Source organism: Salvelinus namaycush, chromosome 30 (genome assembly GCF_016432855.1).
Source record: "Salvelinus namaycush isolate Seneca chromosome 30, SaNama_1.0, whole genome shotgun sequence".
Lineage (NCBI taxonomy): Eukaryota > Metazoa > Chordata > Actinopteri > Salmoniformes > Salmonidae > Salvelinus > Salvelinus namaycush.
Window position 1 is genome coordinate 6,597,046 of NC_052336.1, and position 15,195 is coordinate 6,612,240.

General features: G+C 41.0%; 1 protein-coding gene across 1 annotated transcript; it reads right to left on the reverse strand.

Moving 5' to 3' along the window:
• Positions 1 to 9,823: 9,823 nt before the first annotated feature.
• LOC120024729 (iroquois-class homeodomain protein IRX-5-like) lies at positions 9,824 to 12,730 on the reverse strand. The gene is made up of 3 exons (XM_038969000.1): positions 12,488 to 12,730; positions 11,046 to 11,451; positions 9,824 to 10,530 (listed from the first exon to the last, which is right to left on the reverse strand). The coding sequence occupies exons 1-3, from the start codon at positions 12,728 to 12,730 to the stop codon at positions 9,824 to 9,826; spliced, it is 1,356 nt and encodes a 451-aa protein (XP_038824928.1).
• Between the last annotated feature and the right edge of the window lie 2,465 nt (positions 12,731 to 15,195).

Below are 15,195 nucleotides of genomic sequence, written 5' to 3' on the forward strand. Positions count from 1 at the left end.
TTCCCACAAAGTGATCAGAGCCTGAAAGTTGAGAGCATGTTCCCTTGCAGCGGGTTTACTCCTGTTTCCAGTTTAACCTCCTATTAAACTGTCCTTTGTGCTCCCAGTCTGCTGGCATTGCCCCAGTTACATTCACATACCTGTCAGGTCACACAGGTTAAGGACTGGGGGGGCGACCAGGGCCAGCACTAAACCATCCCTCTCTTGTCCCTCTCTCTCGGTCGCTCCGGTCTCCCCGACACCATCGGCATGAAAGAGGAAAAAGGGAGAAGTATATACTACAACAGTTTGATGAGCAGTGGGGCAATAAATTCATTAATCATAATTTTATGCCTCATCAAACTCTTTACCCAGCCCCCTCCATGGGAGTTACACAAATTAGCCAGAGAAAAAGCAGTAATTTTTGTTCAGCTAGGTAAGTGCTTTTTGATTGCCTTCTTGAACAATGCTTCCCTTGACAAGCTAATAAATCAGATGTCTTTAAAAACCTCAAGTGCAGGCAGTGCAGCTAGTGTGAACCACGATGCCGCCGATTTCAGCCCCCCAAAACAAAAAGACAGTGTGTGGGACGAGGACTACAGCTGAAGCTCTGTCAGGGATTTGTTTTGGAATCATTTTTTCTCTTTATTTCTCAGACAAAAGGGGCCAGAGCTACAAAGTGACTTGATAACTGAATAAAATACACATTATGTCTATGAAGGATGCAGGGCTGGCTTGGATTGGATCAGAATAGTGTCAAGATTGATTGGTATTATGGCCTAATATGATTGAGACCAGAATGTGCAAAATTCAGTTAGTGCATAATCTCCTCACCGGTATTGGTTTATTTTAGCTTCAGCCAGATGCTAAGGCAGGGATGATGCTAACTGTAACCTTCTAGCTTCAGCCTGTGCCAGCTGTGCTGCCGGGTGATGCATAGCTACCAGACCTGGGTTCAAATAGTATTTGAAGTTATTTCACATACCTAAAACCGGTTTGATTGCGCTTGCCTGTTACAATGGAACCAATTTAAAAATCTGAAAAGTGCAAACCTTGCCTACCTGCCAATCCAGGCAGGCCAAAGCAAATGCTCAAAAGTATTTCAAATATTTCAAATAGTATTTGAACCCAGGTCTGCTACCTACTGCACTGCACTGTACTGCATTGTACTGTACACTCCATCCAGATGGCCGTTTTATATGGGGCCAACAAATCATTCATTTGTCTGGAAACAGCACTGTTATTGAAAATGAGGTCAATCGATTTATTTGAGCCCTGGTCTGTTGCTAGCCATGTTTGCTTGTTCCAGGTATTAGCGACTTTGACTGTGGCGTGGTTGGAGGTTTGGGGAGGGAGGGGAGAGAGGGAGTCCTTGGGGTGGGGGCTGTGAGTAGGGAGAGGGGACACAGGGAGGGAGGGAGATGAGAGGAGGGTGGTCTTTATCTGTTTAAAGCCCTGCTCTGATGAGATTACCTATTGGGCCAGGCTGTAGACCACCCTGTTAATTAGAGAACCTCAGCCAACTCTCTCTCCCCCTCTGGCACACAGCCACCACTTGATTTTAGGGGAGGCAACACAGCAGAACCGGTATGACGGCATCCATGTTTGCATCCATAATCATCTGCTAATGTCTGAAGCACCCAGGTATTAAGCGAGCGCAACACAGGCAGACACAGACAGGATGGAATGAAACTGATTTCCTTTTCCTTTTTTGTCCGTGTTAGGCACCGTTTGAATTTCAATTTCATTCCCAGACTAATTTATCTGTTGAATGAAAATATCCACTACCTGTTCCTGAAAGAGCAGACAGGCTCAGATTGGTGCGCTCCGTGTTCTGTCGTTTGATTGGACAGCTCCTGTGTTGCATTATCGACGGGCACTCTTCTTAATTGGAATGTAGAGCGTGGTGTCACACAAGGGGACCTGCGTCCCCGTCTCCTCATTGTGTTTCAGGGAAGAAGTCTGGTTCAGAGTTCTGACTGAGGACAGCTATGCTGCCGTGTCTCCTCTCCTCTCTCCTCCTCATTAGCGTTCTCTACACACACCACTGAACTGAACGCAGCTGAAAATAACTTGGCAAAAAGCACCACCAGTTTATCTCCATCTTGGGAACTGATCCAATTAAGTAAGTGGCCATTTGCATCCGTCAGGCTACACCAAACCCAGGGGTTGCATCCAAAATGACACCCTATTCCCTAAAATAGTGCACTACTATTGACCAGAGCCCAATGGGCCCTGATCAAAATTTGTGCACTATACAGAGAATAGGGTGCAATTTGGGATGCAGTCAGAGAAAATGGTTGACTTGGAGAACAACAAAAAGGGCAAGAAGGAAGGATGTCCAAGGTGGTGGTGTGAGAGAGGAGGGTAAAGTCTCCTCCCAGGTGTTTGTGCCTGTCTGTGTTTGTGTGTCTGTGTCTGTGTGTGTGTGTGTGTGTGTGTGTGTGTGTGTGTGTGTGTGTGTGTGTGTGTGTGTGTGTGTGTGTGTGTGTGTGTGTGTGTGTGTGTGTGTGTGTGTGTGTGTGTGTGTGTGTGTGTGTGTGTGTGTGTGTGTGTGTGTGAGAGAGAGAGAGAGAGAGAGGAGAGATGAATCAGACGGAGTGGTCATTAGGACAGATATCTGTGAGGTAATGTGGACCAGATGTTGGACAGAAAGGGATCATTTAAAAAGGGCAAATGTAAATAAACAGTCAGGCAGCGCGGTACCCTCCACCCCTCCTCCTTCTCATCCCCCCTTTCCTGGACCCTCTGAAGTCACTGAAAGAAAACACTTCATCAATCTTCATCAGAGCCATTAATAATGTAATAATATTGGGTCTTATCTGTATAAGAGCTGCTGTGTTGCTTTAAAGGTGTTTCCTCGTGGTTTTATTTACCATTGTTAGACTTGTGATTAGGATTTCCTTTTGAAAAGGTGCTTGAAATAACTGATATATCCCCAAGTGTTTTTGTGTGTGTTTTTTAGACATAGCTCTGTTTTGTTCATTAAAATAGAATTACCAGGTATCTTCCAAAATTCTGTTCCAAACCCTACTGCCATATCAATCCTGCACGAAATCTGCTGAAATACATTATGTACATATATGCACGAATTGAAAGTGAGGTTGGGCTGAACCTGTTGGAAGGAAGGTAGAGAGCTAAAGGCCCATCCTGTGGCTGTGGTGTGTCACTAAAAGTAGCCAGCAGGATGACAAAGTTCAGTGGTTGATATATCCAGTCCTGTAACCACCGGGAGGGGCCTGGTTACACACTCACACAGGGGGGACCAGATGAGCCAAGATCTGTGTGTGCTGGCGTCTCCTCTGCTCCTCCAGACTGTGCTGCTTTATTCACTGCTCTGTGATCAGTGCTTAGCTGAGGGGCTGGCCACAATACTTCCCTCCTGCCTCGTGTGTGTGTGTGTGTGTGTGTGTGTGTGTGTGTGTGTGTGTGTGTGTGTGTGTGTGTGTGTGTGTGTGTGTGTGTGTGTGTGTGTGTGTGTGTGTGTGTGTGTGTGTGTACCCAGTAGCCAGAGCCTATGCCACCTCCTCCGGGGCAGGGCAGGGGCCCCCAGCATGCAGCACCAGTGAGCCCTTACAGGGCCACTGAACAGGGTCCTTCTCCAGTCACAGGGTCAGGAGCTCAGACCACACTGCTGTTAGAACAGACCGTTCAATAGGCAGGACTTACAGGAGTCAAGGTGCTGTCAGTGGCTTGAGATGTTCTGGGGTATGAAGTGTGTTTTTGTAGAAATACTTTAAAAAGTTAAACATTTGAAAAAGTAATTACGGAATTAATTTTATAATGATAATAACATAGACGATAAAAATGAATGATACAAAATAAATAAATAATACATTTGCATATTATTTATATATTTGGCCTAATTACCTTTTGTATTTGTATGTTTTAAGTTTTAAATAAATAGTCGACAAATTATATTTATGAAAAAAAAGTGTCTACTTGATTTTCCCCCTAGTTTAAATATTCCTTACAAAATTATAACTTTAACAACTTGCTCCAACACATCGGAGTTGTCAGACCTACAGGATAGTGCAGGCTGTATAAAATATCGCAAAGGTGAAACAAATGTTCTTTAAAAAAACATTAGACGTCAAAGATGATTTTTGCGTTAACAAGGTAATTCGTGTGGTTTATGTGGTCTGAAGTTCACACCCCATAAATACCCAAATTCTTCATTTTGAAGTGAACCCCTTAACCTTGCATTCACCCACCATATTGTTGTGTAACCATGTGCATTATAATTATTTGCTGATAGAACACGTATAAATCCAGATCATGCTTAAGTCTCCTATAGAAGTAGCCTACCACCTCACAGTTCATCATTCTTCGTTAATGTTTTTTCTTCATAGAACTGTTTTATTTATGTATGGGGGGTTTACTTAAAACATCAGACAGCTGAAAATTACACGTGTAATCTCTCCCCCGAGAGCTCCATGGAAAATAGAAAAACAGTCCGTGAGGTTGAGGGTAGAGTGGGGGTTAATAGTGGTAAATCACCCACCCCACTGCCACTTCATCTGGGTCGGCTCTGGCCTATAAAAAGTTCATCCAATATGAACGGTTTAGAAGTGTCAAATATATCTAAACATTCAGTTTACCTCTTCTGCTTGTTCTTTGCACTGAAGATCTTCTAAGCCAACCGAAACGCCACACGTCAGATGAGCCCAGAAATGTGGGTAATTTGTGAAAAATTTACCCAGAGCGGTCACGAGCATTAAGACTCCCATGCGCGCCAAAACAGAGCTAACGCCTCGCTCACGTCCTACACAGAAACAGCTCGGCTGAATTTTTTGCGCCCATAATTAATGAAGAGGCTCGAGCTCTCGGGGATATGATGATTAAATAAGTAGAAGGCGGTATTCCCAGAGAGACCCACTGAAAACTGAAAGACCATTCCACTTCAGCTTTGTTTGACAGCGTTTGGGGGATGACGTCTGTTGACGGGTGAGCTGATCAGACATTATTTTCTAAGAGACAAAATGCCTCGATATTACTTTTTGGTAGCCTACACTCACAATAGCTCCATTCCCAAACGATATTTTGCTTTTCTGCAAAAAGACAGACTCCTTTTCGCTCTCCCCTTTTTTCTTATACCAACTAGCGGGAAAATGAAGTGACATATTGTTCACTTCAAGGAGTAGAAGAAGAAAACAAACACTTGTGTTTTTGGCAACACTGTTTGGTTGTCACAGATGTTGTCCCGAATAAAGTGGGCTGTGGGCAGGTCAAATAGAAGGGTGTCTCTTAACACTTGGAACGGAATTTGACTCTAGTCTACTCTACTGCAGTCATGACAGATGTGTTGGATCATGTAGGCCTAGACATTTTTTAGACATTTTTTTTTTCATTTGGGCTCATTTTAAAGGACAAATGGGAATTTATTTATCAACAGGTTCTGGTTTTTGGTGACATGGTTTGCGCGACCCCTAGATATCCTCACACTGAGACAATCAATCATGAATTGTGTAGTTGTGCAATAGATTCCACCTTACAGGAAGCCTGACAAAACCTTAAATTTACACTTGTAACTTTATATCACCATACAGGTAAATACAATGATATAAAATCAAGAAAATGTCCCATAATGCAATTTGTGTATGCTAATTACGTTCCTATGAGATTTTCAAGTGCAGAAAATGTATGACATTGCAATGCCTGTTTTGAAGCCGATTGAAAGACTGAACTCGCAGTAGCCTTTAGGCCTAGGCTTATTTTTTCAATTAAGATCTCATTTCAAAATCAAGAAAGTTAGTAGGCCTACAACTGCCCCCCCCCCCCCCCCCCCTTTTTAAAACGTTCCTTTACAGACCAATGATTTGCATATTTATCGTCAATGTGCAATATTAGCCGAACTCGATTAGGCTATCTTCTCTTGATATCACCGAAGTTTTCCTACCACCGGAGACTGGGTGCATGATGGGAGGAGATGCTTATGAATGTTGAATGTGGCATATGGGTCTAGCTTGTAAAATAAAAGCAAAATATTGATTTACAAAGACACAGTGACCGAATTGTGATTATTCAATACACTATTTTCAGTCACAGTGTAACGTTTCCCAGTAGAATATGATGGTACAGATACTAAAAATATGTATAAATGTCTTATTTTAGGGCTTATGTAGCGAACCTGCCTAGATGGCTATGCTTCAACGCTAAGGTGTGGGTGCATAGCAGGTATTTAGGGATTCATGTTAAAGATCGTTTGCATTTTTGTTGCAAGAATTTATATTCTCACCCAGGTTGCATGCACCAAATTAATATACGTTTTTTTTTTCATGTCTGTTTCTGTACAAACGCAACGTTATGTTTAGTTGATAGCCTACACTTGAAGTGATAATTAGATTTGGAAAAAACGTTTAAAATTTCATTTGTCCATACATCTTGAATATAATTATCCATAAAGGCATGTTTTATTTGTTTCATTCATGCATTGACAAAACGGGTTTTCGATTTTGAAAATCGAAATGACCTAAGACATACATTTTTCTCAACTGTAACACATGTATGCAGAATTCGATCCTATTTTATTAGTCTAACAGTTCAATATTGTCCTCCTCCAGACCTACAGATTTAAACTAATGTAGACGTAAATGCATTGATGAAATGTCAATATTTCCTTTATCCCGACAACGCAAAAATATATATCGGTTATTCTTTTCCATCTTCAATTGGGTTCGTTATGTTTTTTTCCTCCTTCACACATGGGAACTGTTTCAACGTCACTTGGCATTCTCACATTGTATCCATGCATCGCTTCCCAACAATGAGCCAGCGAGTCGTTCAACTGGAAGAGAGACGGGAGGGAGAAAGGAGTTGAACAAAGTTGCGCTAGATCATTGCAGAGTTCCCCTATTCCATGCATTCAGGACTGACAATGGTTTCGGACAGATCCAGTGGTCTCACTCTCGATAGCACGATCGCATTACAACGCTAAAATGCAGTGTGATTTTTTTTATTTTTTTTTATCAGTGTTCAAACTAAGATTGTGGAAAATCCTTTTTATGGAGGAAATATATTAGTTTTATTGTCTTTAGCCGCAGTTGCTAATAATAATAATAATAGGCCTAATAATAATAATAATAATTTATTTCAATAAATATATATAATGATGATGATGATAATAATGTGTATTTTTTTACATACTCAATATGTTGAATGAGTCTCCACAGAGGCCCTGTTTCTCTGTCCCTCTAGACGTGATTTGAATAACAAACTGCGTGGAGGACAATTACTAAATAGCAGCACATCTCTGGAACAACAAAACAACAACTCCGTCTCAAAACGATATTTCACAAATGTGGTCAAATCGTTTGGGCTATTTCGACAGTGCAGAAGACAAACATGACAAGCATGTTTTATTACTCCGTGCCCATGGGCTATGCAATGTCCGTCTCAAGATCCAATTTAGCAGTATAAATGATCATTTTCCAAACATTTGCCTCATATTCCTCGAATCATAGAGAGCGGTGTAAATTGCGTTATCAGAATGGTCAGGTATATGTGTCACCGCTTTAAATGTTACACATAAACGATTCTAAACTATTCAATATTTACCTAAACTGAATATAGATGATTTACGTCTCTGAAATTGAAATATTGGCCCTTTGAAAAATAAATTATTCCATTTAAAAAGCCTATTTCAAATAAAAACGATAATGTCTTCTTAGGGGACATTGCATCGAACACTTCAATTCCTGGAGGGATCAGCAAAGAAAAACATAATTATGCTATTTAGCCGGATGATGTGTTGCAATCACTGGGCCAGGCAGCACACATACTCTGGGAGATTAAAATAGAAGCCCCAGTCGCTCGCCCGTGTGACTCGGAATAGAGGACATTAGGGCTAAGGGAATTATATAAAGCCCAGGGGAGGCTTCAACTCGAGTGCGGAAAGTAAACTATAGAGATTAATGAAAGGCAGTTAACAAGAGCAAGCTGGCCCACTTCACTAGTTCATTATTACTATTATTACTGTTATTATTATTATTATTATTACTTGAGATTATTCAAAATTATTCAACGTAGGCCTATTTCAATATTTTTCCAATAGAAATAATCAAGACAAAGATTGAGTTGTTTAGAAATAGAAACAGGAATATATATGAAATGTTGGGAGTAATTCCATGAAGACATGAGCTAATGTACTCCCGTGTTGATCAACTGATTATAATGATACTAGAAGCACTAAAGGTTCACTACTGATCATAAAACAAAACTAAATTGGCACCTGATAAAACAAATATTACTAGGAGTAATAATATTATAATAATTCGACTATAATTAACAGATTTGTTTTCAAAACATTTCCCAATATCTGTGCCAAATCAAGATACCATTTGTCTCATCTTACAAATCAGCCTTAATCAAAATTTCAAAGATTAGGCCACATTAACATTTTTTTCTCTCTCAAAAATCCACCACGGTATTGTATTTCTGGGAAGGAAATGGTTTGTCCCATGTTAATACATTGTAATATTCAGGTTTTCCCACCTGGCAGTATTGTTATAGTAAACATGTAATAACTGTGACCATTTCAAGTTGCTCTCTCTCTCCCTCCCTCTCTCTCTCTCTCTCTCTCTCTCTCTCTCTCTCTCTCTCTCTCTCTCTCTCTCTCTCTCTCTCTGCCTTCCAGCCTTTGGTCCATTTTAACTAGGCCATTCGATCAGGGACGGCTTTCCGTAACGGATTAAGAATGAGACCCCTGAAATTAGGAGCAAGTGTGACACCTACCTGCGGAAGTGGGAAGGAAGAGTTTGAGCCTTGAGGACAGTGAGAGACTCGGTTATTGACAAAACCGATGAAACCCTGGAAACTTTGTGGCCTTTACTGTGTGCATGACATGCTAGTCTTGCTATCCTCCTCTCTAAACCTAACCATGAGTGTTTCACATCCAACGCGTCATTAATAAGGAGGCTCCAACCTTAATGATATAACTGGCCAGTGTGCTCTGAAGCCATAAATGCATGGTTGCGTCCTTTTAACAGCTTTGCCACGCCTTGGAAATAGTAATGAGCTCTAAATTTGGCATAAAATCGAACTCATTACTGGAGTTCGCCACCTGATTGCTTTGCTTATAACACGTTGCGGTTGGAAAGTAATTGGGTTAAACGACTGGGCCTCCAGTTATGCCGTTGTTATCATATTCACCCTCATAAGTATCCTCCTACTGCACATGTAGAAAGGAATAGGAAACATAAAGCCAGAAATATACATATATTCAGTAAACTCTTGCCAATATCTTTGTCCAAACCCCACCAAAATGTAAATATTTGGGTAGACCTATAAGGCTGTAGGTCTATCTGTTTTTCACTCGAGAATTTGTGAAATTTCGGCACGTTCTCATGTTGTATAAAGCTGAAGTGCTCTTTTTGTATCGAAAATGTAATTGATACACCTGTCACGGGGTAAAAGAACACAATCCCATCGATAAATATCTCTTTCATTTTCCATAATGTGTTTCTCTTTCAAGCCCTTCTGACACATTTGATAATAACAGTTGTCCCCTCCCGCTCCCCCCAGAATAATCGCTGTACACGTGTATTTTTTTTCTCATAATTTACTTCAAAGATAGTGTATTGTCCATTTTAAATACAAAAATGCTACATTAAATATACATATTAGTCTTTAATACAAATAGACTCAGGCGGCTGCAGCGATGAAGACCATTCTTGTTACATCTTTAGGATTAACCATTCAGAAACTAAGATTTGAAGATAAGCATTTACTCAGAAAATAACTGTTCTCAGAATTTTCCTTTATTATTATTATTTTTCTTATTTTTTGTAATGCAACCACAAATAATAAATAAAAGTCCGATGGATTTTTGAAAGGGATCAAGGTATTAAATGTTTGACATACCTTTCTTTAGTTCATAAGGGGAGTCTTTACAAAGATCTACCTGCGTTTGGCCTCTGCCTTTCTGGCTTTCTCTTACCAAAGCTTCTGCTCTATTTAACACAGTCTGGTTTAATCCATTGAAATGTGCCGTGGAGCCCGTGCCCGAGCCGTGATTGCTGTGACTGTGAAGATGTCCAAAGCTGCCATAGTTCGTGTAGCCCGGGTAAAAAGGGGACGTGTAGTAGATAGGCCTGGATAGGACTGTGCTGTTTGGGAGAGGGCACTGTGGGGAGGACCGTGATGGTGACGCTGCATTGGTGGTGATCACTGTGCTGTGACCCATCCCATGGCCCTGCGGCCCGTCGCTGCTGCTCTTACACCTGTCTGAGGACGTTGCAATCTCAGCCAGGGACCAGAGTTTGGGTTTAGGGGCCGATGGGGAGGAGTGAATGACAGACGTCACGTTGCTGTTTACGGTGCCCGGCGCATGGCCCATTTCTGACGGCTTGTCTTGCGCAACGAGCTCGGTTCCTCCCCGAGGCACGGCGGATGGAGACGAGGTGGTGGGTTTAGCAGACTCGGGCAGTAACTCTGTCCGATCCCCCTGGTCTTTTAATTCCGAGTCGCTCAGAAGGGGATCCGTTTCTTTGCCATGATTCTCCTCTTTAAATCTGTCGCACACTATGTCCCCCGGGTTCAGCAATTTATGATCTGCAGTGAGAGAGAAACAAGAGTTAAGTTACTGTGAAAAAGATGTATAACATTGTGACATAAGATACAGATAGGCTACCAATATGTTATAGGCCCCTAATTCATGCACTCATGCGTTCATATTTGTGCATATGCTAATTACCATAATAATAGGCCTAGTTATCATAATAAGTAGGCTAATAAATAATAGGCCTGCAAACAACTAGGCATACAACTACTGAAAACCGTGATATTAATGATTGTGTTTTAATCGTAATAATTATCATTAGGCGATACACAGCCCAGTCCACCAGCTGCAACCCGTCTTATTATGCAGTTAAAGATAAATCGAATGCTAAACACTTTACGTCACCAGCAATTTTCAGCACATGATAAGTCAAATGAGGGGAGTTCAAGGTGATTATTATTTAAAGCAATTGTCCCATTATAAATAATATACCACCATTAACCAGCAATTCATTTTGCGCCCTGAGTGGAAACGACTGCGATAAAAAATTGATGATTTTTCTACAGACCTAACTCTGTGTCTGTCGAGTCTCCCTTGTCTTTCGACTTGCTAGGCTCGTCGTCGTCATTCTTTTCCAGATCGATGTTCTCGTCTTCCTCCTCGTCCTCGCTCCGGTTTCGGGGAGTCCAGGTCATCTTGTTCTCCTTCTTTAGCCTCCTCCTGGCGTTGGCGAACCAGGTGGAAACTTGGGTAAGGGTCATTTTGGTGATGATGGCCAGCATGATCTTCTCCCCCTTGGTGGGGTAGGGGTTCTTACGGTGCTCGTTCAACCAGGCTTTGAGAGTGGCGGTGGCATCCCGGGTCGCGTTTTTTCGGTATGCCGGGTCACCGTAGGGGTATGAACCCAGGGGAGCAGCGTAGGGGTGATATCCTATAGACCCAGCCATGCCCGTCGTGTGGTCATAGGGAGAACTCTGAAAACAAAGCCGTCGAAAAGAAAATGCTTTCAGATAATTGTCAACGACTCATAACAATTAAAACGTTCCAAAATAAGTTCCAAACAATAAGAAGGCACCATAATAAACACATACAAACACAAATACACACACACACATACACACACACACCTCTGACGTTTAGGTTGGTTACAATAAATCAAGCATCAGAAGCGTCAGCAATGCACTTTTAAAATTTTACACAGATGGACATTGTTCTCAACTTTATTTTTCTTTGTGCGTTTTTGTATTCAAGATTTCAAGACTGTCTTGCTGACTGTAGCCACAACAAAGTAATCTATGCGTAGTGAAAGCAACCTCATTTACAAATTAGATGAAGCGTTAACATCATGCGTAACAGGCCTACCATGTCTTCTCTTGTCATAATTTTACCAAGACAGGATTTTACTATCATTATTTCCCACTATTCTTCAGCTGGCCTGAATACCTGGTTTCATTTGCTTATAACTGCGTGCTCAACTCACATTCAGATTTAGAACATGTTAAATATTAGGATCTGTGTTCCCAAGTTAACGAACATTTGGTCAATGCCCATAAAAACAACCGAGTAGCCCTAAATAAACGAGTTTGTAATTTCGCATAGACTACGAAAGACCTTATCCAACAAATAACTATAGAATATAATATGTGTTCTACCGAGGTGGGGAGCTTGCTGTGTGTTATTGTATGTAAACTGATTCAACACAACGACCTATTTCATTGCTCATTATTTACAGAAAAATTGCATTTATCCAAAGAACAATAACATGCTAATTAGCCTAATTGGTTATTTTGCATGTTCGTCTTTGCATCAAATGGATGGGCCTATTTACAACTAACTTACCCAAATGAAAAAGAGTAATCAGCAAAATACAGACGCACGCTAAACCAGAAATACATTTGCCTCATTTGCACGGTGCTAAAATTCTACACATAGGCCTACCAACAATACAATATAAGATTTTTCCCCCAAAAATTACACTCGGCAATTTCGAGTCAATGCTCTCTCACTTACCACGTATGAAGCGAATGTGGCGGCCGCTCCCGCCTCCGCACTGTACGGGAGATGGGAGTTGTACCCGGGCGAAGCGCTGGTGAACGCGGTAGATCCGGCATAGGGAGCAAAAGCAGAGCCAGATGAGGATCTACCAAGTTCTTCGGTCCTGGGTCCCGATATAACGCTGGTGCTGTACGCCGGGCATGAATACAGCGCCAAAGAAGGGGATGGCTGGTACAAGTAGCCCTGAGGATAAGCCATGGTGAAAGCCCCGAAAGTAAGCCACTTACTTGCGCACTTTTCCTCTTTATTTTCTCATGCACTGTCCGATTTCAGTCATAGGAGTCTCGTATCAACAGACCGCTGTCTGTTCCCCCCTAAATTATTGCAGTAAAAAGTAAAAATATAAACAAATACATAGACTTAGATATAGATTTTTAGTCGCTGATAGTCAGCTACAACTGACCGTTGTGTTTGCTTGCTACGCTCTATTTTTCCTATCTCTCTCTCACTTGCTCACTTTGTCTCATGCCGTGCAGAAGAAGTTTTTTGCCTTCCGATTGGGGTCTTTGCTTGGGAAAATGTCCTGCCAAGATGCTAAGTTGGAAATTGAGGATTCTGACGCCTACTACGTTCTTCACGCTCCTCCTATCGGGGTGTAGTCATCGAAGGAAAAGGCAAGCTTATGCTGGGTTAATACCACAGCCCTGCCTATCTCTGTCTGTCTCTCTCTCTCTCCCTCTCCATGTTTTCTTTTTTCTCCCGGCTTTCCCCCCTCCCTCTCGCCCTTTCTTTCTCTCACTAACAATCCCTCTCCCGCTATTTCTCTATTTGTTTTTCTCTAACAAGGCTCGGTGCTGTAGGACTCCAGTGCACCAGCCCCTGGATGGCGATATCATGCGAGCCAGCATATCAACTCCAACTTTCTTCTTATTCTAAATACACGAAGCTGTCACTTTCACACTTGATCAATAACAAATGGGCTGTTGTCTGTCAGAAAGAGCTTTTCAGATACTGAAGGGGAAATAGCGCTCCATGTTCTGCACGCTGCTCTTCTTTTTTCCATGGTTTATGGTTTATTGTTTCTTTTGAGCGCAAAACTTGTCTTTTTGAATAGATGCCTCGTAACAGCCTAACTGACTGTCGGTGATCCTACGTGCCGTAAATTAAAATCCGCAATGGCAGCTAAAAAGGGGTGACGGTTTTTGATTTGGATTTATTTTGTGCATATCGACATTCTTACGCCAGACGCATTTTGCGTTGTTAGGGTAAGACATGGCAAGAGCATGCATACATTATGGCGCGAATAATACACAGTAGAATATAAATATAACCTTTATCCCAAACAATTTAGGTTTGGCTGTTTGTGTAAACGTATTTTTTTTCTTAACCAGCAATTTGTAATATTAGCTGAAATCTAGGAAGCATTCCACTCAACTGTGGGATAAGCAACTCTTAACGTGTGACAGCTGTTAACTGAAGCGGCTGCTAAATAGTTTTCTCCATGGATCCAGGAATAAACCAGTCACATACACTCTCTCGCTCTCTCTCACCCCGAAAGTCGTAAAAGCCCCAAGCGAGGGCAGATTAGTACCATATGAACTACAGCAAATCCGCTATGACCACTGGATGTAATCTCCTTTGATGCCACCAGATACGTTTCTCTGCAGAAATATGGATAGTCCCGATTTATTTAATATATTGCGTTTATCGGCCATTATGGATATCCAGATTTTTAATTTCAGCACAATGGCTTTTTACGCACCTGTGCCATATATTAATAACTCCTGAATTATTTATTACATTATCATCAATATAATGATAGGCCAATATTAATAGGCCTAATGATAATACAAATATGTATACTAGTTAGGCTATACTATATAATAGTATTTATATTATAATAATATTGCACGATTTATTTTTAAACTTGTAATAGTTTTATATTTAGATAATACATTTTAGATTCATATTTTAACCACAATAAAGGTATAATAATACATATCCGGATTGAATTTGTTTTTGTAATACAGACATCCACGGGCCTTATAGTCACAGTGCTGATTGTTTCTGGCTTTATAGTTCAAATCTCCGATAAACCGAAAGGGATCGCTGTAGGCGCTGCTAAAAAGTGTGTGCATAGTGTCACGTGTTCCTACGCTTTGAAACCCTCTGGAGTGCAGCAGAGAGTAGTGACGCTGGTACAGTGAGCCAATGCAGAGTTGGGGAAAGGCAAGAAAGATACATACATGAAGAGAGAATAATGATGGTGACAATGGTACTAGAATACCTACTTTTACAACCACCCGAATACCTACTTTTACAACCACCCGCAATAATTAGCCAAACTAATTATTGTTACCCCAACAGTTTTTCTTCCTCATGTTCTTGCAGCAACATCTATGACAACACACGTATATAAGGTTCAGGATACTAATGTTGATATTGTTTATACTAGACCTACTACATCTATTTTTGAAGAAAAAGTAGAGGTCTAGAAATAATGATATCATACTCTACTGATGATGATCATTATAATACTATTAGGCCTACTACTAATAATAGTACTACTATTATTGATAATATGTTGCCATTAATAAACTGAAAACAAAGTCAAAATATTTTATTTAATGGCCTATGTCAATGTATTTCCCTTTTGAGCAGTGCTACAATAGAAATGTGCCATAAAGGTATTTGCTACTGTTGTTTATAAATATTGTTTAAAT